Here is a 24,835-nt window from a genome sequence, read left to right as displayed (position 1 = left end):
TGTCATTGTTATCCTGAAATGAATCAGATGCTGGAGTGGGATGAATGGTGTCCCCCAAAATCCGTGTCCATCTGGAAACTAAAAATATGACCTAATTTGAGAATAGAATCTTGTGCCAGTTTGAAAGGATTTATGTACCCTAAAAAAGAATGTGTTAATCCTAAACAATCTTGTGAATGCAACAGTTTTTTCTAATCCCTATTCAATACTATAAGTTGGAAACTTGATTAGCTTATCTCCATGGAGATGTAACTCAAGTGTAGGTCCACCGTTTCTATGTGAGTCTTGATTGGTTTTACTGGAATCCTTTAAAAGCAAAAGCATTTTGGAGAAAGCTTCAGAACAACATAGCCATCAGAGGTGGAGTCCACCAGCCAGTGACCTTTGGAGATGAAAAAGGAAAATGCCCCCCGGGGAGTTTCACGAAACAGAAAACTGGGAGAGAAAACTAGCAGATGACACTGTATTTGCCATATGCCTTTCCAGATGAGAGAGAAACCCTGAACTTCATCGGCCTTCTTGAACCAAGATATCTTTCTCTAGAATGCCTTTATTTGAACATTTTTATAGACTTGTTTAGAGACTTGTTTTAATTGAGACATTTTCTCAGCCTTAGAACTGTAAACTAGCAACTTATTAAATTTTCCTTTTTAAAAGCCATTCCATTTCTGCTATATTGCATTCTGGCAGCTAACAAACTAGAACAAATCTTTGTGGATGTAACTAAAGATGTCGAGATGAAATAATTCTGAGTTTTTAGGTGGGCCCAACTGCCAATGACTGATGCTGTTGTAAGAAGAGAAGAGGACACAGGGAGACACAGAAGAAGACCAGGGGAGGTGGAGGCAGAGAGTGGAGTTATACTTCATAGTTCATGTAGCACATGGGGTCATCAGAAACTGTAAGAGGCAGGGAAAGATTCTTCCCTGGGCCTTTATTAGAGGGTCGTGGGTATTCACGTAAGTAACCACAACGAGTGCAGTTATCAAGTTCAAGAAACTTGACAGTGTTATCAAGCACACTGGTCTTAGGCCAATTTTTTTCAGTTTTCCCAGTAATGTCCTTTTGGGCATTTTCTCCTCTGATTTTGGATCCATTGCATCTAATTGTCATCATCTCTCTCTTATTTTAAATTGTGATAACTTATATATAATCAGTAATTCCTATCTCAACCACTCCCAAACATATAATTCTAATCACATTCACAATGTTGTGCTACCCTCACCACCATCCATCACCAAATGTTGCATCGCTCCAAACAGAGACCCTGCATTTGTTATGCATCAATCTGCCATTCCCTGTCTTGCCCTTCTGTTCTCTTCTCTGTAACCTGAACTCTTTCTGTCTCTGTACATTTTCATATTCTGGTTATTTCCTATTAGTTGAACCATACAATACCTTTGTGTATGTTTTATTTCTATCAACATGATATCTTCAAGGTTCATCCATGTGTAGCATATATCAGAACTTCATCCCTTTTTATAACTGAGTAATTTCCACTGTATGTATATACTACATTTTGTTTATCCATTCATCTGTTCGTGGACATCTCAGTTACCTCCACCATTTGGCTATTGTAATAATGATACTTTGAACATTGGTGTTCAAATATCTATTGAGATCCCTACTTTCAGTTATTTTGCGTTTATTTTGTGTATACTTAGGTCATATCGTAGTTCTATGTTTAACATCCTGAGGACTGCCACGTTGTTTTTTGTATTTTTTGTATTCCTACCAATAATGTGCAAGGGTTCCTATTTTTCCATGTCTTCCCCAGACTTACTATTTTCTGTTGTTTTTAAAATAATAGCCATTCTACTGAGCATGAGGCGATATCACATTGTGATTTTGATGTGCATTTCCCAAATAGCTAATGATGTTAAACATTTTTTCATTTACTTATTGACCATTTATATAAAATCTTTAGAGAGATGTCTATTCAAGTCTTTTGCCCATTGTAAAATCGGGATCTTTGCCTTTTTGTTGAGTTGTATGAGTTCTTTATATATTCTGATATTAAACTTTATCAGATATATAAATATATGCTTTGCAAATATTCTCTCCCATTCTGTAGATAGTCTTTGCAATTTCTTGTTAATGTCCTTTGATGCAGTAAAGATTTTGATTAATTCTAATTTATTTATTTATTTTGATGCAAAGTCTAAAAATCCATTGCCTAAACAAAGTTCTGAGAATACTTCCCTAATTTTTTTTCCAAGAGTGTTATAGTTCTGGTTCTTACATTTCGTGAGTTGATCCATTTTGAGTTAATGTTTGTATATAGTATGAGATAGTGCATTCTTTTGCATGTGGACATCAGTTTCCCAGAATCATTTTTTGAAGAGACTATTATTTCCACAATGAGTAGACTTGGTACTCTTATCAAAATCAATTGACCACAGATGTGTGGCTTTATTTACGAACTCTCAGTTCTAGTCCAGATGTCTACATGTCTGTCCTTGTGCCAGTACCATACTGTAGCTTAGTAATAAGCTTTAGAATTGGGAAGTGTGAGTCCTACAACTTTAATCAAGACTGGTTTAACTACTCAGGGCCTCTTGTCTGTCCATATGTTTTTGATGCTTAGCTTGTCCATTTCTACAAAGAAGGCTGTGGGACTTTTGATTGGAATTGAGATGAACCTGAAAATCACCTTAATGACATCTTAATGATATTAAGGCTTCCAATAGGAAAACACAGGATATCTTTCTATTTATTCAGCTCTTCTTCAATTTCTCTCAGCAATGTTTTGTAAAACTGTGATAAAATCCTTTACTTCCCTGATTAAATTTAATTCCTAGATAGTTTGTTCTTTTAGATGTTATTGTAAATGGGATTGTTTTCTTGGTATTCTTTTCAAATTGTTCATTGTTAATGTATAGAAACACTGCAGATTTTTCCCTGTTGACCTGGATCCCACCACTTTGCTGAATCCATTTATTAGCTCTAGAAATATTGTTGTAGTTTCTTTGGTTTTTTTCCATATAGAGAATCACATCACCTGAATATAAGGATACTTTTACATCTTCCATTCTAATTTGGATGCCTTTTATTTCTTTTTCTTGCCCAATTGCTCTGGTCAGAACTGGCAGTACAGTGTTGAAAGGCATGGTGAGAGTGAACATCTTTGTCTTCTTCCTGATCTTAGGAAAAAGCTTACAGTCTTTTACTGTTGAATGTGCTGTAGCTGTGGGCTTTTCATATATGACCTTGGTCATGTTGAGGAAATTTCTTTGTATTTCTAGTTTTCTGAGTGTTTTTAGCAAGTGGTCCTGGATTTTGTCAAATACCTCTTCTGAGTCACTTAAGATGATGATATATTTTTTTCCTTTATTCTATTATTATGGTGTATCACACTGATTTCATTATGTTGAACCACCACTTGGCTGTGGTATATAATCCTTTTAATGGACTGTTGGATTTGGTTTTGGGTATTTTGTTGAAGATTTTTGTATCTATATACATGAGGGGTAGCGATCCATAGTTTTTCATTTCTTGTGGTATTGTTTGGCTTTGGGATTGGTATGATCCAGACCTCCTAGAATGAGTCGGGTCATGATCCTGTCCCTTCATTTCTTGGGGAAGAATTTGGGCAGGATTGGTGTTTTCTTCTTTGAAAACTTGGTAAAAGTCTCCAATGAAGCCATTTAGTTCTGAACTTTGCTTTACTGGGAGGTTTTCGATTACTGGATTTAATCTCTTCACTTGATACTGGTTTGCTGAGATCTTCTACTTCCTCTTGAGTCAGTTTAGGAAATGTGTGTTTCTAGTAATTTGTCCATTTCATCTCAGTTACCTAATTTGTAGGACTTCAAGTTTTCCAAGTATCCTCCTATAATCTTTTTTTATTTCTAGAAGTCTTTAGTAGTATCCTCTTTCATTTCTAATTTTATTTGTATCTTCTTCCTTTATTTCTTTGAAGTCTAGATAAATGTTTGTTAAAGAACCAACTTTCATTTTAAATTATCTCTATTGTTTTTCTATTTTCTATTTCATTTTTATCCATGCTAATCTTCACTATTTCTTTCCTTCTATTCACTTTGCATTTTGTTTGCTCATACTTTAGGGTCTTTAGGAGTGAGGTTGTTACTGATTTATGATCTTTCTTCTGCTTAATGTGAGCATTCACAACTATACATTTCCCTCTGAGTACTGCCTTTGCTACATCCCTTAAGTTTTGATATGTTGTGTTTTCATTTTCATTTCCCTGAGGATGTTTCCGAACTTCCTGTGATTGTTTTGACCTACTGATTATTTAAGAGTGTATTGTTTAATTGCCACATATTTATGGGTTTTATTGTTCTTCCTCTGTCTTTGATTTTTAGTTTCATTCCTTTGTCATTGGAGAAGATTCTTTGAATATTTTCAATCTCTTTAAATTTATGGAGCCTTATTTTGTGACCCAACATATGGTTTATCCTAGAGAATGACCAGTGTGAACTTCAGAAGAATGTGTATTCTATTGTTGTTGTTTGAAGTGTTCTATATATGTCTATTAGATCTAGTTGGTTTATAGTTTCATTTAACTCATCCTTTTTCTTACTGGTCTTCTATGTAGATGTTTTGTCTGTCCATTATTCAAAGTGGTGTACTGAAGACTCCCAATTTTACTGTAAAACTGTATACTTCTTCTTCCTGTCAGTTTGCTTCATGTATTTTGGGGCTCTTTTGTTAAGTATACATATGTTTGTAATTTTTATATCTTTGGTGAACTGACCATTTTATCAATATACAGTATCCTTCTTTGTTCCTTTTAACAGTTTTTGTCTTAAAGTCTAATTTGCCTGATATTAGTATAGGCATTCTCATGCTCTCTTGGTTACTATTTGGAAGGAATATTTTATCAACCTTCTGTATTTGGATTTAAGGTGAGTACCTTGTAACAGCATCTATTTGGGCCACGCTTATTTGTCCATTCTGCCAATCTCTGCCTTTTAACTGGAGAGAGTAGCTCATTTGCATTGAAGGTAACTACTGATAATACAGGACTTCACCCATTTTGCTGTTTGGTTTTTGTAAGTCTTATACCTCTTTTATCCCTCAGATCTTCGTGTTTAATCTTTTGCAGTGAACCTTTTAGAAAACCTTCTCATATCTTTTAGGCATATATTTTCAAAATTTTATTTGTGGTTTCCACATTGCCAAAATTTAGCATCCTCAATCTATAACAGTACTATTTGGTGGGATACTAACTAAACTTCAGTAGCATATAGAAACTATGTTCTATACTCTTATATGCCCTTTACTTTTTTGTTTGTTCTTATCATGAATTATGTCTTTATACACTGTGTGTTCAAAACCATTGATTTATTATTTTTTATGTATTTATATTTTAGGTTCTGGAATAAGTAAAAAGTGGAATTACAATCCAAAGATACCATAGTAGTGGCATTTATATTCACTGAGATCTATATTTCTTCATGTGCCTTTAATCTACTGTTTAGTGTCCTTTCTTTTTAACCTGAAGAACTTCCATTATCATTTCTTGTAGGGCTTGTCTAGTGGTGACAAATTCCCACAGCTTTTGTTTATTGGGAAATATCTTAATATGCCCCCTAACTTTTAAAACACAGTTTTGCTAGATATAAAATTCTTGGTTGACAATTTTTTTTTCTCTCTCAGCACTTTAAATATGTTATCCCTTTGCCTTCCTGCTTTTGTGATTTCTGATGAGAAATCAGCATTTTCTCTTATTAAAGCTCCCACATACATGATACATTGCTTCTTACAGCTCTCAGCATTCTCTTTTTGTCTTTGGCGTTTGACAGTTTAATGACAATGTGTCTCAGTGCTGTTCTTGAGTTTATCCTGCTTGGAGTTTATTGATCATCTTGAATGTACATGTTCATATCTTTCATTAAATTTGGGAAGTTTTCAGCTGTTATTTCTTTGAATATATTTTCTTCCCTTTCTCTCTTTCTTCTCCTTGTTTACTCTCATAATGATTATATTGGCTCACTTGATAGTGTTCCACTTGTCTCATAGGCTCTTTACTTTTCTTCATTTCTTTTTTACTTTCTGCTTCTCAGACTGAATAATTTCAATTGCTTTGTCTTCAAGTTCACTGATTCTTTCTTCTACCAGCTCCAATCTACTATTGAAGCTGTCTAGAGAATATTTAATCTCAGCCACTGTTTTCATCATCTCCAGAATTTCTTTTTGGTTACTTTTCATGATTTCTGTTGTTTATTAAAATTCTCTTTCAATATCATTTATCATTTTATTTATCATTGTACTGCTTTCTTTTAGTGTTTTTTTTTTTTTGGTCCATGTTTTCATTTAGGAATTTGAGTATATTTAAGACCTTTCTCAGAATGTCTTTAGTATATAAAGGACAAATACTGTATGGTCTCATTGATATGAACTGACATTAGTGAATAAACTTGGAATATTTCATTGATAACAGAGACCATCAGGAGATAGAAATGGGTAAGATATTGGGTAATTGGAGCTTAAGGGATACAGACTGTGCAACAGGACTGGATACAAAAACTCAGAAATGGACAGCACAATACTACCTACTGTAGTACATATGTACTACATGTAGTACATAACTGTAATACAATTATGTTAAAACACTGAATGAATCTGCATGTGAGAATGATAGAGGGAGGAGGGCTAGGGACATAAATGAAATCAGAAAGAAAGATAGATGTTAAAGATTGAGATGGTATGATCTAGGAATGCCTAGAGTATATAATAATAGTGAAATGTACAAGGTACAATTTTAAAAATGTTTTTGCATGAGGAAGAACAAAGGAATGTCATTATTGCAGGGTACTGAAAATAGATGGTAATTAATATTTTAAAATGTTACCTTCTGTGTGAGACTAAAGCAAAAAATGTTTATTTGTTACAAAATTTATATTTTGACTAGAGCATTTCCTAATATAACTTATGTAGATAGTTTGATTGAATGCCATAAGTACTTGGAATCTCAGGTAGGACATGAGATTTTGCTGGTTTGTCCAGAGTGATGCCCGGATGAATCCCAGAGTGATTCGATCAGTGACTGGAAAAGTATCTGCAAAGCCCCCTTCGGGGAGTGGTGAGAATGGGGAGAAATTCAACTTCCCCAAGTTGAATTCTTGATATTCTCACAAGCAGTGTGGACAACCAAAGCTATAGGCTGAGCCCCCAGTCTTGGGGTTTGTTCATATGAAACTTAACCCCGTAAAGAATAGGTCAAGTCTACTTAAAATTTAGGCCTAACAGTCACCCCAGGAGAGCCTCTTTTGTTGCTCATATGTGGCCTCTCTCTCCAGCCAACATGACAAGCAGTCTCACCACCGTACCCCTCTCTACGTGGGACATGACTCCCAGGGGTGTGGACCTTCCTGGCAATGTGGGACAGAGATCTTGGAATGAGTGGAGACTCAGCATCAAGGAATTGAGAAAAACCCTAGAATGAGCTAAGACTTAGCATCAAGGGATTGAGAAAACCTTCTCGACCAAAAGGGGGAAGAGGAAAGTGAGACAAAGTGTCAATGGCTGAGAGATTCCAAAAAGAGTCAAGAGGTTATCCTGGAGGTTATTCTTATGCATTAAGTAGATATATCATCTTGTTATTCAAGATGTAGTGGAGAGGCTGGAGGGAACTGCCTGAAAATGTAGAGCTGTGTTCCAGTAGCCATGTTTCTTGAGGATGAAAGCGAGGGGTAAGGGGTGTGGTAGGTATCTTCTTATAGTCTCATATTTTAGCATTTAATTCTGTATATACTGAACTTAGTTTGTATTTGGATGTGGGTCATTTTCCCTCATTGCCTCAGGGCAAGTAATTGAATAAGCTATCTCTTCCTTACTAAAATGAATAGGAGTTTTCTTTGAAGTGCTAAAGAGGAAAAGGATTTCTCCTCCAAACACCCTGATCCGTTGTGGCTTTGTCACCTAATTCGTTTAACACACTGTGAGAAGAGTCAGTGATCAGTACCATAATCCTTCTCTCCTAAGGGTAAACTAATATGACATAAAATGAATCACCTTTTGGCTAGAAAATGGCAGCGTCTTTTCCTTCAACCCGTATGTATTACAGTCATATCCTTCAGTTTGTTTTAAAGAATCCCAGATTACTCCTGTATTAATTTGAAATATCCTATTACTCGCCAGCATGTACTAACAACTCAGAGTTGCTGATAAGCGGATATCTTCTTTGCATATCTTCCAAGCTGCGGAACTTGGGAAGCTAATGTGTTACAGGATGATGAGCACACCTGGCAGGTCAAACTCAATGACGTGAAGTTGCCACCCCATTACCCGTGCTCACCACCAAAGCCAGTTGCTATTTGGTATAAAGGGCCACTGAGAAGCTGTTGGCGTGCAAGATGTGCCCTCTGAATCCCAAAGCACGCTTCCCAGTACAGATGATCAAATGTATGCCCTGGATTATTTCAAATTAGCTGATGAATCACTGCCAGATGCCTTCAGTCCTTAATGTTTGCAATGTGCCTCCTTTCCTGTGTCATACTCCTCTTACAATGAGAATACGGTACTTCCTTATTCCTTCCTGCTGACCTTACTTAAGCCAGTAGCTTTTCTTTCTTGCTTTCCTACCCAGCCATCTGATGCCATAGGCCATCTTTTCCAATATTTTAGGCATTTATCATTTGTCTCTTTATTTATATCACTTTATGTACATATGTATCCATTTTGATAATATAAGAAATATAAGTCCGTTGTAGTGAAATAGAAATGTGAAGAAAATAAAATCTATTCATCATATTGCCTAGAGTTAGTCTTTTATAATGCATTGGTATATTTTCTTCCAGTTTCTATGTGCATATAAGCACATTCACAGTATATATTCAGAACTACAATTTTTTGGTCAGAATCTTCACTATTTTCCTTAATTACGTCCCTCTTTGCTTTTTGGATTACAAGGCTTCCACAGAAAAAAATCTCAAATAATTCATTGAGAATTTGGTTACTACAGTGAACTATTTAATATAAATGTACTTTATTCTAAATTTGTTTAAAACTGCCTTTATATATTTATATCTTTGCCGAATTTCCTATTGGTTTGTCATAATTTTCATTGATGTATAGTAGCTCTTTGTATATTGAATAGTATTTATATGCCCATAATGTCCTTGTCTGTCCTTGTTTCTGCCAGTTTCTTCCCAGAGTTTACTATTCTGCTACTTTATGATTTTCATGTTTTACATATTTATGTACTAAAAATCTGTCAATTTTTAAAAACATGCGTTTTTTGGTGTTAAAACTTTAGGAAGCTTTTCCCCAGCCTATGATTATAAAAATGTTAGCCTTAATTTTCTTTAAATTAATTTATAGTATTTCAATGGTTAGAATGGTTAGTCTTAGATTTTGGGATAGCGTAGAAGGTATAAGGTGGCATCCCTATCTTGTTTTTTTTCCAAATTGTCTCCACAACATTTATTATATAATCTCTCCTTTTACCAATAATTTGTAAGTGCCACCTATCTTATACATGAAGTGATTAAATATGCATGGTTCTATGTCTGAACTTTCTATATGTTCCAACAATCTGTTTGTCTTTTCCTACATAAACATTGCACTGCTTTATTTATTATAGCTTTAGAGGATATTCTAGAATCTAGTAGAGGAAGATCCCCTCCCCCTTTTACATTTACTTAGCTATTTGTACCTTTGTTTTCCCCAATGAACTATGAAATAAATTGACCATTTTTAAAGTCCCACGAGAATACATAGACTAATTTTGAGATGGTAGATACCTTTACAATATTAAGTGTTTCCATTCATTTACCTAGACTGTTTCATTTGTTTTAACTTAAGGTTTATTCCCTGACACTGTGATGTTTTCTTAATCTTTCAACCTGTCCTTTGCTATTCTTACCCATTTTTATTCCATGTAAACTTTAGAATTATTTTGCCAAGTTCCTCTAATATTAGAAATACTAAATTGCCTAAATTTCATTAATGAATGCCAGAAGAATTAACATCTTCATAATAATTGCTCTCCTTTAGATCTGCGGCACATGTTTTCATTTGGTCAGTATGTCTTTAATGACCCTCAGTAAAGCAGCTAGCTACTACATCTTCCACATTCCTCAGCAATTATTTTCTCAATATTTTACATTATCTTTTGCTATTGCCATATTTCTAGCTAATCATTGTAGATATTTAAGAAAGCCATTGGATGGAGATAAATCTAAATACATGTAAATATATATTTATTTATTTGCCAGCCACTTCATTAAATTCATTAATTCCAGCCGATTCTGTGTTTTATTCTTTATGGTTTGCTGGGTAGATAGTTAAATCATATTTGAATTTTTACTCCTCCTTTCTAATAATCACTCTCTTATCTGTGTTTTATATTGTGATGGTTAAAACTTTCTGAACAATATTGAAAAGGCACAGTAGTGGCCATCTTTATACTATTTTTCATTTTAATGAGACAGCCTTTAGTTTTCCATCATTAGGTTTCTATGGAATGTTGGCTCAGGGTATTTTTAAATTAAATATATATATGTATATATTTGTAGGAAGAGCTGTGTTGCATTTTTATCATATCTGCTCTTATTTAGGCCCCTTCATACTTTTATCTTCTGCCTTCGTCTTGGCCTGTTTGGTCATTATGGACTTCTAACATTTTCTTTTCTCCTAGCCTCATGAGCATGCTGAGCAGGTTTTTTCTCTTTTCTTCAGGTTCTTATATTAAATTAACTTCATAGGAATTGTCTTCCTTTCCATCTTATGGATGATTTTCTTTCCTGGCTTTTTTTTTCATAGGCTCCATATAGTCTCTTTTCTTCTTCCTTTCTGGATAGGAGATAGAGCATTTCAGATCGGGGGTTTGTCAGTAGACAGGGTGGGTGGCTTTCCCTTGGCTCAGACTGTGACATATCTAAGGAACTTGATAGCCTTATCAGCAATGCTGAGCAATGCTCATATACAGCAACATATTGCATAATACTAAATTCTTACAGTATCTCTTTGATCCTAAATAAAAGCTTCAAATACTGACCCATTCAGTAGCAGGTCAGATACAATCAGTTCTCATTATTCTCAATAGCTATGTTCAATAAATTGCCATGAAGGCTGAATTAACAAATACTGAACTGTTGCTCTTAGAGGAAATACAGGGTTAGGTTCCTGCAGGGCTCTGGACACAATATTTTTGTCAACCGATCGATATAAAACTTTGTTTCATATGTATTCCTGTTTAAAGACACCTTGTTTGTTGATTGATTAAGATTGGACTTCCAGTTAACAGCACTATAACTATAGCCTGAAGGAAGCTGATCTGACACGTGTATTTTCTCCAGAAGGCACATGACAGCCTTCTCGTACTTAGGAACACTAGACAGCACTTCAGCACTATGCTTGGGGCCTTTAAACAGTGACATTGACAACAAAAAGCACAAAAATGCTAAAAATATGGCATTAAGTACAAGGAAAAGGATATTTGCTTATAGTGTAAGTTCTGAAACAAAAAGAGACAGTTTCACCCTGTTTGACTTCAGCTAGAAACGTGCACTTTGGGAAACTGGAATTTTTCACCAGTCTGCATATCTGTAAATGACATTGAAGGTACCACGAGCATTGATTTTGTGGTTACAAATAAATTTCAGCATGTAGGCAAATTTACAAATAAGAAATCCATGAATAATGTATCTAGAAATGTCCTTGTTGCATGATTGTAAAATCAGGTCTCTCCAGATCTACATCTGCTTGATGAGGAGAATACCTGGCTTCTTTTCATTTATTCAGATGTCTGTTTAGGATGGGTTTGTCAGGGAGAGGTGTGGGGACATCTCTCTGCCTCCTGCCCTTCGGTCTGATACTGTGCACTGATGGAGAACATGAGATACTCTGATTGCCTACCTGGTCCCTGTGCTTGGCCAGCCTCTGTTCCACTGACAGTGCTCTCCTTGTCAAGACCACACCACTCTGAACACAGTTCTCTAGCTCCTGCCCTCTCATTATCCCATAGTGTCTGACATGAGAAGAATGAAAAGAACTGCAGAGGGAAGCTGTGGCTGTGACCTTGTACTCTATATCTGAGACTGAAAATCTTTGAGATTTTATAAAAAGACAGAACCTCAAAAACGATTTCCTTTTGCTGAGAAGAATGTATTTTTAAACTTCTATCTACTTACTTATTCATTTATTCTTTGATGCCTTCACCGAGCATTTACTGAGTGCCTGTGATGTGCTGGACGCTGAAGATAGGCTGGCAAGCCTGGAGCTGCCTCCTCGAAGCAGCACAAGCATCACCCCAGGAATCACAAACAGGAAACTATGAGTACGTTGCTGAGAGATATGGGGAGCACAAGATAATAAGAAAGGATGATAAAAGTTTTGTTCTCAAGAATAGTTCCTGAGAGATAGTGAAAGTGTTCATCTCTATCACTTTATTAAAGAAAATTTTAGCACCAGAAATGCAGGATTTAATCCCCAAATAAAGGGCACCCCTTTAAGTTAAAGAAACTTTGCATTTTGAAAAGCATGCCCTTGTTTTTCTCATATTGCCACCGTTCAGGCCTGGGGTTTGCTGGCAGGGTCTGAGGCTTGCTCTCCTGCTACCAACAACACACGCCAACCATGCCATGAACTGTAGCACAGACCATGAGTCAAAACTTTTGCATGGAATGGTTCAAATGCTGAACTCGTCCAGGAGAAAATTAGTCATCTGATTTTCTGTAAAAACAAACAGACAAACATTTTATGTGGCTATAGGGCTGCAGAGAGGCCCTGCAGGGCACCTCAGATGAGGGCCCCTTTACTGTGTTTATCCTCAGGAATGGGTTTACTCTTTGTTAGATATTGCGATTCTACATATGATTTTCTTTGTGGATAGAAGAGTTTCATTGTGGAGAAGGAGAAGGAGGAGGGGGGAGAGGAGGAGAAAAGGAGAAGGAGAATAAATCTCTGTTATAAAATAATACCTCTTGTGAAAATATCTGTAATGACCAATATTCACAAGTCAAAGGTCATGGGAATGATTTTGTTATGTATTATTTTTAAAGGAATTAAGAAAAAAAATTGAAGAGGCTGTTGGGTCTTATAAAAAGAATTGAAATTAAAAGGTTGTTAGATGGGGGAACAAAAAAGAAAGATATGAGGATGATGATAAAGTAAAACTAAAACATGCAAACTGGGGAATATTTTTTCTGCACTCAACCTCCATACCTGTAAAGATTGTCTTATTAAGATTCAGGTCTTATTATTCTTGAAAAATACTGTGACTTTTTGGGAATATGTGTAAGCATAAGTTATGGATAAAAGCTTACAAAGTAAATATGAGAGAGTTATTTCTATCCAGAATTGTAAAAAGTGAGAAAAAATTACAGAGTGAGTGCAATTCAAATTTCCATTACAAGATGAAGTCCTGAGTCCTCTTAGTGATATACAAATAAATATGTACTCTCGATGGGATCTTATCTAAGAGAGATTGAAACGTATTACAGAGCACAATGAAAAGCGGGTTCTTGCAAATGAGTCATAACACCTGTGTGGGGAATAAAAACGGCAAATAGCATAGAAAATTCTATGGTATGGATTCCACAAGCACGTCCCTGACATCCAAATATTAGAGCTGCAGGAAATACATAGATGGTGATTTCAGGGTTTGCTTTTGACTTCTGAGAATTCACTTTTAGAAAAGAACACAGCTGCCTGAGGCATTTTTAACTTTATTTTCTTAGCTGACTTCTCTTTCTGTCCCCACAGTTGGGAACTAACTAAAGCCAATTTGGTCATAAGCAGGTGTCAGGAATATTCGGGGCTGGGGCGTGTGCACAGATTTCAGTGAACTCCTATACTTAGAAGGAGATGATGGCTGGTCTGTGGGAAGGGAGGGCAGGGGAAGCCGGCAAGTGTGTCTTCTTCCAGATTTCTATAGTTTGGAGGTATGTGTCAAGGGAAGGAAGTCTCAAACTGAACTCTGCTGCACACAGGACTCATTTATTAAGAAGCACACACTCAAATTTTCCAGTGCTTTGTGTGCTTGATGCATTCCCAGCTCTCTACTCTTTCAGAAACACAACTGCCCCTTACTTAGATGGTCCCTATGGGCAGGTGTGGCAGTATCCTCCCTGTAGGGTACAGCCCACCTTCTACTTAGAATCCCATCAAAAGTCTGAGTGTTTCCATAAGCTTTTTACCACAGGAGTAGACAAAATTCAGAATCTAAGGAACCAGTGCCAAGGATATAGTTACTGGGATACTTTGAAGCCAAGATTTTCCTATTTGTCTTATGTACCAGCAGGGGTATATATACAGTAATTCTGTTTCCCTCAGATATCCTTACACTGCTCATTCTATCAATGAAAAATCATGTCTAGCGCCAAGGATGCTAACTAGCAAACCATTTCTGCTAATGGGAGAAAAAGTAGCTAAGGACTTTTGGTAGCTGACTCTGGCGTGGGGGCTGACTTTAGAGTGTGTGAAATACTGGGTATATTGGTAGACTTCAGATATTAACCGATGGCCTCTGAGATATAAAACAGTACAAGCGTTCACATGCATAGCCTTCCAGGCTGAAGTATTTTTAAAGTAAATTATAGGTATTACACCTACCCTTTTTTTTCAACCATTTGTTTGTCTTTTTCTTTCTTGTCAGTACTTTCCTATGATAATCTCATGAAATGAAGGGAAATAAAGTAGGAAAATTGAGAATGTTTCCCCCACTCTCAGTAGTGTTCCTTGTGGCACCAACTGAAGTTTACGCCAGGTTACCTGTGAAGTTGTGCAGACCAAGGACAGCTTCTCTGAGAGAGTCTCCATCTCGGGGACCAGGAAGACTCCCTCAGGAGACTGCCACCAGGGGAAGGGGCTGCGGTGGGGGCGGTGCTGGGTTCCTAGAAGGACGAGAAATGACTGACCAGTGAATGGGGCCCTAATCACACTCCTCAAGGCTAATATGGTTCTGCCCTCCCCCTTCTTACAACAAGCCAGTGAACAACTATATTTCTATAACGTTGTCCCCAGTGTCTAGTTAAGGTGATAGAATTTCGGTTCTTTTGTGGTTATCTGATTTATTTTAAGTTCTCTAAATTTTTCTCTGTATATGGATAGAGGCTTCGATTCTATAGGATATTTCACCAAATGCAAAAATATTGAAATAGTAAATGTTTCATTTAAGTGTTCTGTATTAGTTAGGGTTCTCTAGAGAAACAGAACCAACAGGGAACACTTGCAAATATAAAATTTATGAAAGTGTCTCACGTGACCGTAGGAACACAGAGTCCAAAATCCACAGGGCAGGCTGCGAAGCCGATGACTCCAATGGATGGCCTGGACGAACTCCACAGGAGAGGCTCACCAGCCAAAGCAGGAATGCAACCTGTCTCCTCTGAGTCCTCCTTAAAAGGCTTCCCATGATTGGATTTAGCATCACTAATTGCAGAAGACACTCTCCTTTGGCTGATTACAAATGGAATCAGCTGTGGATGTAGCTGACGTGATTATGACCTAATCCTATGAAATGTCCTCATTGCAACAGACAGGCCAGCGCTTGCCCAATCAGATGAACAGGTACCACAACTTGGCCAAGTTGACACCTGTCCCCAACCATAACAGTCCACCCCTTGTCAACTTGGCACATATATATATATGTGTATATATATATATATACATACATCACCTTAGACCATACTTAATTTCCAAATGAAAACAAATAAGCACACATTTTTTCTTTTACCTGACAATACTCAACTGTCCTGCATATAACTGGAAACACATTAAATCTCTCCAGAATAGCGTGCAAATCCTTGGGCAACATTCATTCTTAAACTTGATATCTTACAACTTAAATAGTATAACACAAACAAAACAGCATTACAGTCCTCGTTTCTGTAACTGATCACGTGGTCGAAGTTCATATTTATCACTACCTTCTTCCACTACCCATTCCATGTTCCCTTTCCCCTCAGCAAGCACTTCAGCTGGCCGTGGTTCTTTGCCTGGTGGGGTGACCCAAACCTTCATTCCTGAAGTCTCAGAGCCATTAGTGGTCCTGCCTGGATTGTGTTGTTGCAGTTTTCCATTGATTTTGATCACAGGGCATGGTAGTACTAATAGACGCCCCAGGGGATCTCCTATATTCCAAGAAAACTCTTCTTTACCTCCATTATGTAGTTGCAGTCCTACTTCCTTCTGATAGTCAGGGTCAATTACCCCAGACAATAATGTAATCCCCTTCTTGGTGTGTTGATCCAGAGGCATAAGTAGCCCAAAGTGGCCAGGTGGCAATCTTAACTTCCAGTTCAGTGGTATCACTGTTGTTTCTCCTGGAGAAAGCACACCCCGTTTTGGAACTAAAACCTGTAGACCAGTAGAACTCAGGGTAGCAGGGACAGGAAGCAAAAATTTTCCTAGTGGATCACTAGGAGTAATAGTGAGTGGCACCACACCCATTTCTACCCCTTGGTTCCTGGACCCATGGATCCTGGCTATGGGAGAAACAGCACCATACAGTGGACGCTGATTCAGAGCATACACAGCTTCCTGGAGAACATTACCCCAGCCTTTCAAGTTTTTGCCACCTAGTTGGCATCGTAATTGAGTTTTCAAAAGGCCATTCCACCGTTCTATCAATCCAGCAGCTTCTGGATGATGGGGAACATGGTAAGACCAGAGAATTCCATGAGCATGTGCCCATTCCCGCACTTCATTTGCTGTGAAGTGTGTTCCTTGATCCGAAGCAACGCTATGTGGAATACCATGACGATGGATAAGGCATTCTGTAAGCCCACGGATAGTAGTTTTGGCAGAAGCATTGCATGCAGGGAAAGCAAACCCATATCCAGAGTATGTGTCTATTCCAGTTAGAACAAATCGCTGCCCCTTCCATGAAGGGAGTGGTCCAATGTAATCAACCTGCCACCATGTAGCTGGCTGGTCACCTCGGGGAATGGTGCCATATCGGGGGCTGAGTGTGGGTCTCTGCTGCTGGCAGATTGGGCACTCAGCAGTGGCTGTAGCCAGGTCAGCCTTGGTGAGTGGAAGTCCATGTTGCTGAGCCCATGCATAACCTCCATCCCTACCACCATGACCACTTTGTTCATGAGCCCATTTGGCAATAACAGGAGTTGCTGGGGAAAGAGGCTGACTGGTATCCATAGAATGGGTCATCTTATTCACTTGATTATTAAAATCTTCCTCTGCTGAAGTCACCCTCTGGTGTGCATTCACATGGGACACAAATATCTTCATGTTTTTAGCCCACTCAGAAAGGTCTATCCACATACTTCTTCCCCAGACCTCTTTGTCACCAATTATGGTCTTTCCAAGTCCCTGACCATCCAGCCAAACCATTAGCAACAGCCCATGAGTCAGTATATAAACGCACCTCTGGCCAGTTTTCCTTCCAAGCAAAATGAACAACCAGGTGCACTGCTCGAAGTTCTGCCCACTGGGAGGATTTCCCCTCACCACTATCCTTCAAGGACACCCCAGAAATGGGTTGTAGTGCTGCAGCTGTCCACTTTCGGGTGGTACCTGCATATCGTGCTGAACCATCTGTAAACCAGGCCTGAGTTTTCTCTTCCTCAGTCAATTCACTGTAAGGAACTCCCCAAGAGGCCATAGCTCTAGTCTGGGAAAGAGAAGGTAATGTGGCAGCAGGAGTGGAAACCATGGGCATTTGTGCCACTTGTTCATGTAACTTACTTGTGCCTTCAGGACCTGCTCTGGCTCTATCTCGTATATACTATTTCCACTTTACAATAGAGTGCTGCTGTGCATGCCCAACTTTATGGCTTGGTGGGTCAGACAACACCCAACTCATGATAGGCAACTCAGGTCTCATGGTAACTTGGTGGCCCATGGTTAAGCGTTCAGTCTCTACTAAGGCCCAGTAGCAGGCCAAAAGCTGTTTCTCAAAAGGAGAGTAGTTATCTGCAGCAGATGGTAAGGCTTTGCTCCAAAATCCTAAGGGTCTGCGTTGTGATTCTCCTATAGGGGCCTGCCAAAGGCTCCAGACAGCATCTCTATTTGCCACTGACACTTCCAGCACCATTGGATCTGCTGGATCATATGGCCCAAGTGGCAGAGCAGCTTGCACAGCAGCCTGGACCTGTCGCAGAGCCTCCTCTTGTTCAGGTCCCCACTCAAAATTAGCAGCTTTTCTGGTCACTCGATAAATGGGCCGGAGTAGCACACCCAAATGAGGAATATGTTGTCGCCAAAATCCAAAAAGACCCACTAGGCGTTGTGCCTCTTTTTTGGTTGTGGGAGGGGCCAGATGCAGCAATTTATCCTTCACCTTAGAAGGGATATCTCGACATGCCCCACACCACTGGACACCTAGAAATTTTACTGAGGTGGAAGGCCCCTGTATTTTTGTTGGATTTATCTCCCATCCTCTGACACGCAAATGCCTTACCAGTAAATCTAGAGTAGTTGCTACTTCTTGCTCACTAGGTCCAATCAACATGATATCATCAATATAATGGACCAGTGTGATGTCTTGTGGGAGGGAGAAACGATCAAGGTCTCTGCGAACAAGATTATGACATAGGGCTGGAGAGTTGATATACCCCTGAGGTAGGACAGTGAAAGTATATTGCTGACCTTGCCAGCTGAAAGCAAACTGTTTCTGGTGGTCCTTACTAATAGCTATTGAGAAAAAAGCATTTGCCAGATCAATAGCTGCATACCAGGTACCAGGGGATGTATTGATTTGCTCAAGCAATGATACTACATCTGGAACAGCAGCTGCAATTGGAGTTACCACCTGGTTGAGTTTACGATAATCCACTGTCATTCTCCAAGACCCATCTGTTTTCTGCACAGGCCAAATAGGAGAGTTGAATGGGGATGTGGTGGGAATCACCACCCCTGCATCTTTCAAGTCCTTAAGAGTGGCAGTAATCTCTGCAATCCCTCCAGGAATACGGTATTGCTTTTGATTTACTATTTTGCTTGGTAGGGGCAGTTCTAGTGGCTTCCACTTGGCCTTTCCCACCATAATAGCCCTCACTGCACGAGTTAGAGAACCAACGTGGGGATTCTGCCAGTTGCTCAGCATGTCTATGCCAATTATACATTCCGGAACTGGGGAAATAACTACAGGATGGGTCCGGGGGCCCACTGGACCCACTGTAAGACGGACCTGAGCTTAAACTCCATTGATCACTTGGCCTCCATAAGCCCCCACTCTGACTGGTGGTCCAGAGTGACGTTTTGGGTCCCCTGGAATTAATGTCACTTCTGAACCAGTGTCTAATAATCCCCGAAATATCTGATCATTTCCTTTTCCCCAATGCACAGTTACCCTGGTAAAAGGCCATCGGTCTCCTTGGGGAAGACTTAGAGGAAGGTTAACAGTATAAATTTGTGGCAGTGTAACAGGTTTCTTCCCCATAGGGACCTGGCCTCCCCTTCATTCAAGGGGCTCAGGGTCTGTAAACTGTTTCAAGTCTGGAAATTGGTTAAGGGGCCGTGACTCTGTGTTTTTGTAATTCAGGTTAGACTTCTGTTCCCTTGACCTAGAACTCTTTTGTTTATACAGCTCCAACAAGAATTTAGTAGGCTGCCCTTCTATTGTATTTCTAGGCACCCCATGATTTACTAGCCAATGCCACAAATCTCTGCGCGTCATATAATTTTGATGCCTCCTTTGAGTTTGTTGTCTATTATAATACCCACGTCTACCCTGTCTTTGGTGATTAAGTGCTGCCACCTGGCTTCTGCCAACTCGGGATCCTGTCATCCCCATTGTGTTTAAGGATTCCAGCTCAGTGACAGCAGTTCCTACAGTAATATCTGACCTACAGAGAAGTGCAACCACAGAGCTCTTGAGGGATGATGGTGCTAGTCTCACAAACTTATTTCTCACTGTTCTGGTAAAAGGTGCATCCTCTGGACATTCCTGGGGTGTAAGAGCAGGCTTTGCATGATAAATCCACTCTAACATCCCAATCTCTCTAAGCCTCTGGATCCCCTCATCTACATTATACCAGGGCAGTTCTGGCATTTCAACCTCAGGTAATGTTGGCCACCTTTTGATCCATGTTTCAACCAACCACCCAAACAAGCTGTTAACACCTTTTCTAACTGCTCTAGCTATAACATTGAATGCAGAATCTCTGCTTAGTGGGCCCATATCAATAAATTCAGCCTGATCCAGCCTTATATTCCTCCCACCATTATCCCACACTCTTAAAATCCATTGCCACACATATTCCCCTGATTTCTGTCTATATAAATTGGAAAACTCACACAGTTCTTTTGGAGTATAACGTACCTCCTCATGTGTGATACTTTGTACCTCACCTTTAGGGGCCTGTTGGGACTTTAGTCTAGTTATAGGTCTAGAAGAAATGAGGGGTGGTGGGGGTGGGTCATGAAAAGAATTAGAAATATCTTCCAAGCCATTTGCTTCAGGGCTTTCATTTGCAGTTTCATCTGGTGAAACAGGATTAATCACTTTAGGGCTTATCCCTTCAGGAGGAGGTTGGGTGGCCAATTCCTCAAGGCAGGCTGGAGGTGGGGCAGCTATGTCCTCAGGGCAGACTATTACAGGGTTATCTAAAGAAGGCTCAGCATGGTCTAGGGTTTCAACCTCACCCCCAACATCATTATCAATCCATATGTCACCATCCCATTTTTCAGGGTCCCACTCCTTTCCAATCAATGCCCTCACTTTAACGGCAGACACCATGCAAGACTGAGATTTCAGTTTACGTTGTAAAGTTGCTACTCTAACAATAAGATTCTGAGTCTGATTTTCAGAGATCTCAAGTCTACGGCTACAGGAAATAAAATTTTCCTTCAGGATACTCATAGAAACCTCTACATCTTTCAGACGGCACTTAAGCTTCTTGTTTGAAGCCTTAAGCCCATCCCTTTCACCCTTTAATGTAGACAGTGTATCTAACAATAACCAACCAACATCTCTATAACTCTTATTCCTACAAAACTCTGTAAAGGTGTCAAAAACATTATCCCCCAGAGTCTGGCTTCATACAAGCAAAGCATTAGGAGAATCGAATGATGATATTTTGACTATCTCCTTTGCCAACTCAGTCCATGGATTGGGAGTGTCATTCTGATTACGGGAATCAGAGTCCTTAGTGTCTCTGAGCCCAGTCAGAGTAGAAAACCATTCATAAAAACCCATTTTTAAGATTCCGTTCCTTAAGAACCACTCCTGGTACCAAGATGTATTAGTTAGGGTTCTCTAGAGAAACAGAACCAACAGGGAACACTTGCAAATATAAAATTTATGAAAGTGTCTCACGTGACCGTAGGAACACAGAGTCCAAAATCCACAGGGCAGGCTGCGAAGCCGATGACTCCAATGGATGGCCTGGACGAACTCCACAGGAGAGGCTCACCAGCCAAAGCAGGAATGCAACCTGTCTCCTCTGAGTCCTCCTTAAAAGGCTTCCCATGATTGGATTTAGCATCACTAATTGCAGAAGACACTCCCCTTTGGCTGATTACAAATGGAATCAGCTGTGGATGTAGCTGACGTGATTATGACCTAATCCTATGAAATGTCCTCATTGCAACAGACAGGCCAGCGCTTGCCCAATCAGATGAACAGGTACCACAACTTGGCCAAGTTGACACCTGTCCCCAACCATAACATGTTCTCATAGAGAATTTAAAACTCTTGGGCAATAGTGCCAGGCCCAGGTGTGACCTGGAGGTGCTGCTGCCAAGGCAGAATGCCAAGCTCTATTCCCAGCCTCTTTCGTTCCACATGTGTGAAGAGGGTCCAAAAATGTGCATTTCTAACCAATTCCCAGGCAGTGCTTTGAGAACAACTCTTCTTCCCCCTCCTTCTCTGCTGCAAGATTTTAGATGCATTGTGATCCTCATTTAAGTGATAAATACTAAAGAAGAAGTCTCCAACTGTAAAATTTTTGAAACCAAAATAATTATTCAAATGACCATTTCTAAAATCTCAATAAATAAGGAAAGCATATCATTGATTCAGCTCAGGGAAAACATTTCCTCATGAAGCTAAATAAACAGGGGTCAGATACATTGTTTTCGAACACATTATTTAAACCTGATATTATGCCAATCACAAATGTAGAAATACAAGTACAGAAGTGATGAAAATATTTAGGCTCCCAAATAAAGCACTTTTTTTCCTCTACCTCTGATAATTATATGCAAAATAAGTTTCTAAATGTGTCACAAGTAAGTGATGAGATGGTTAGAAAAACCAACTCAGACAAAAAGGAAAAATATTCACATATGGGGAGAATAGGCTGGTAGAGAAACCTGAGAAGCGAGGCATAAGTGAGAATTACACTTTATAACTGAGGCTTGTCGTTAACTCAGCACATAAAATATTAGAGCAGTTAAACTTGTAACTAGCATCTTGAATGTGAGGAATGTTTTAGACATTGTTTAAAGACATTTTTTATCTCAGGAATTCTTTCTCTTGAGTTGTTGAAGCCGCATGGCATATAAAATAAATGCCGTAAAAAGCTGGTAAATGAGATATTACAAGGACGTGTATATGTTGGCAGTTTCTATGGCATGGGTTCATGCAATGCTATCAGTAAAATATCATCTCCCCTGAAAAACAACCGTGCGAATCGTCTCATTTCAAAGTGTTAAAGATTTAGAGAGAGCTGCAAAGTTTTGTTTTCTCTTGTTGAGAAGAGGACACCAGCACTCTTCCTCTCACACCTGGCCTGAGCCGCCCTGTTCCCAGCTCAGGCCCGGTGGCCACACTGACCCGGTAGAGATGTGAAGGAGGAAATGCGCGCCCCCTCCTTGGGGCCAGCACTTCATCTGCACAGGGTGGCTCATCTGATGTCGCTTCTGAAGCACAGAAGGTCTCAGAAAGGGCACTTTCTAATGGGATAAAAATGGGGTCCAGTCCAGACCTGCCTGCCCCCTGAGGGCTGCTCCCCTCACTGGGTTTCTCTGCTGCCCTGTCGAAGTCAACTGCAAACCCTCCTGACAAAGGAAAGCTTGTCATCTCTGAAGAAAGTATGGAAACGGATGCTGCCTTTAAAATCAGAAACTTAAAAAAAAACAGTCTCAAGAAAGTTTAAACTGAGTATTATATCTTTAAAAGTTTGAAGTAAAAACTCAAGTGAATGCATTTTATTTTAAATGGAAACAGAAGTAATGTGTATTCTCAATATGATAAAACATTGCTGCTGTTTTCAATCATATTCCAGTTTTTATTGTGTCCAATGAATTACACATGGAAGAAAACAGAAAATGAAAGTAATCGTTGGTATTGTTATACTTGGTGATTTATTTTTATTTTTTAATGTCATTTGTGTAACGGAAAAGGAGTAAATTTCCAACTATTAATGGGAAACATCAAAAATATTTAGAGGAAGTGGGGCAAATTTTAAGAAAATCGCATAGCCATGTTTTAATACACTCTGTGGAGCAGCCATGGGGGCAGGTTTATACATTTATCATTAAGTCTGTTAGTGTTGGTTTTTGCTCTGTAATGCTTTAGGATAGTTTCATATCTTGGTTGGCTGCTTTCCTTTCTTTCATTGTCTAAGATTGCAGTGTAATTCTTTGCTCACTCATAGCCCTCCTGTTTGTGCCCTGCCCCCATGTCTCCGCAGATTATTTTGTGTTTCTCTCCTGTTGGTCACACGCTGAGAGATCGAGCTCGGAAGTTCCCAGCCCTGGTGAGCTGCACCGCTATTGACTGGTTCCACGCGTGGCCGCAGGAGGCTCTGCTCTCAGTCAGCAGGAGGTTCATTGAGGAAATCGAGGGAATTGAGGTACGCTGTGTCAGCCTCGGGATTGCACACACGCACAGGTACAAACATGCACACACGCACAAGTCCATAATAGGTGAGCAATTCCCCAAATACACTTCCTATCAGAAAATTGTCCTCATTTGTTTAGGATTATAAAATCATCTTTGTCGGCTTCTTGTCTGTGGAGTGTCACGGCTGACCTTTTTCCCCACGTGGACGTGCGCACACACACACACACACACACACACACAGGCACGTAGAGCACATGAGCTGAGTTCTCACTGGCTGCACTGCCTAACGAAAGGCCGGGATCATTGCTTCCTTAAATCATAATGAGGCTTACTGAATATAAATCCTTTAAGTCTGCAACTAAAAACTCAAACAAAAAAGCAGCCATCCATAGCCATGCAGTGCTTGGGCTTAACAGAGTGAGGCAATTAATTGCAATTATTCTCACTGCGGTATTGGTAGATGAAAAATCAGCCTCCATAAATTCAGCAATCATGAAGTCAAGAGATGTATTTGCCTCCTTGTGTACATGTATGGGTTATGTTTTGTCTTTTAGTCATGATGAAATGTGCATCTCTAATTACATTTTAAAATAGTTGCATGAAATAAAATTTAAAAAAAACTTCAAACATTCAGGTTAAAACAGCAAAAAAGAATTTAAATATGAAGTTATCATGTAAACTTCCTAGAAATAAAGCTTCATTTGTGTCTAGTACCTTTCTGACTAGCTGGTTAGAAAAGGTGGTGATTGTGAAAAGCAGTTCCCTGGAAGGCTTGTCTTCTGATTTTACTCCATGACAACGTGAAAAAAAGTACATGGAATAGGTCAGATATTGAAACTGATTCTCAGAGGCAAAAATAGAATTGGGGATATGTAAGGAATGAGTCTGAATCCAGTTGAAAGTTTGTGATGAAAAAGGAACAACCCACTCCCAAGCCCTATTTACTCCAAAAACACAACTGCTGTCATTTCAACGTAATCCTTTAACATTTTGTGGAATACTGTATCTTTTGGTGACCAGGTAGTTAGATATCTGGGCATATTTGCATACTAATTTTTGTATGCCGCTAACTTCATTGTTCAATTTATCATTTTTCCTTTCATTCAACTCCTAAAAGCAAAACAAACAAAAAAATTACATAAGCACACAGGCAAATATTGACTTCTTCCTACA

The 24,835-nt window shown here is 39.1% G+C and overlaps 1 protein-coding gene across 2 annotated transcripts in view; it reads left to right on the top strand.

Annotated features, from left to right (window-relative positions):
- Nucleotides 1-24,835, top strand: part of DNAH11 (dynein axonemal heavy chain 11) — a 424,306-nt gene that overhangs the window by 246,428 nt on the left and 153,043 nt on the right. For both annotated transcript variants that reach the window (XM_077122193.1, XM_077122194.1), the window contains one exon: nt 23,511-23,672. In XM_077122193.1, the coding sequence (XP_076978308.1) occupies nt 23,511-23,672 (162 nt within the window). The remainder of the gene's footprint in view (nt 1-23,510; nt 23,673-24,835) is intronic.

The sequence above is a fragment of the Tamandua tetradactyla genome, chromosome 1, assembly GCF_023851605.1.
Source record: "Tamandua tetradactyla isolate mTamTet1 chromosome 1, mTamTet1.pri, whole genome shotgun sequence".
Lineage (NCBI taxonomy): Eukaryota > Metazoa > Chordata > Mammalia > Pilosa > Myrmecophagidae > Tamandua > Tamandua tetradactyla.
The sequence above is the reverse complement of the archived record's forward strand: the minus strand, read 5'-3'. Positions and strand labels throughout refer to the sequence as shown.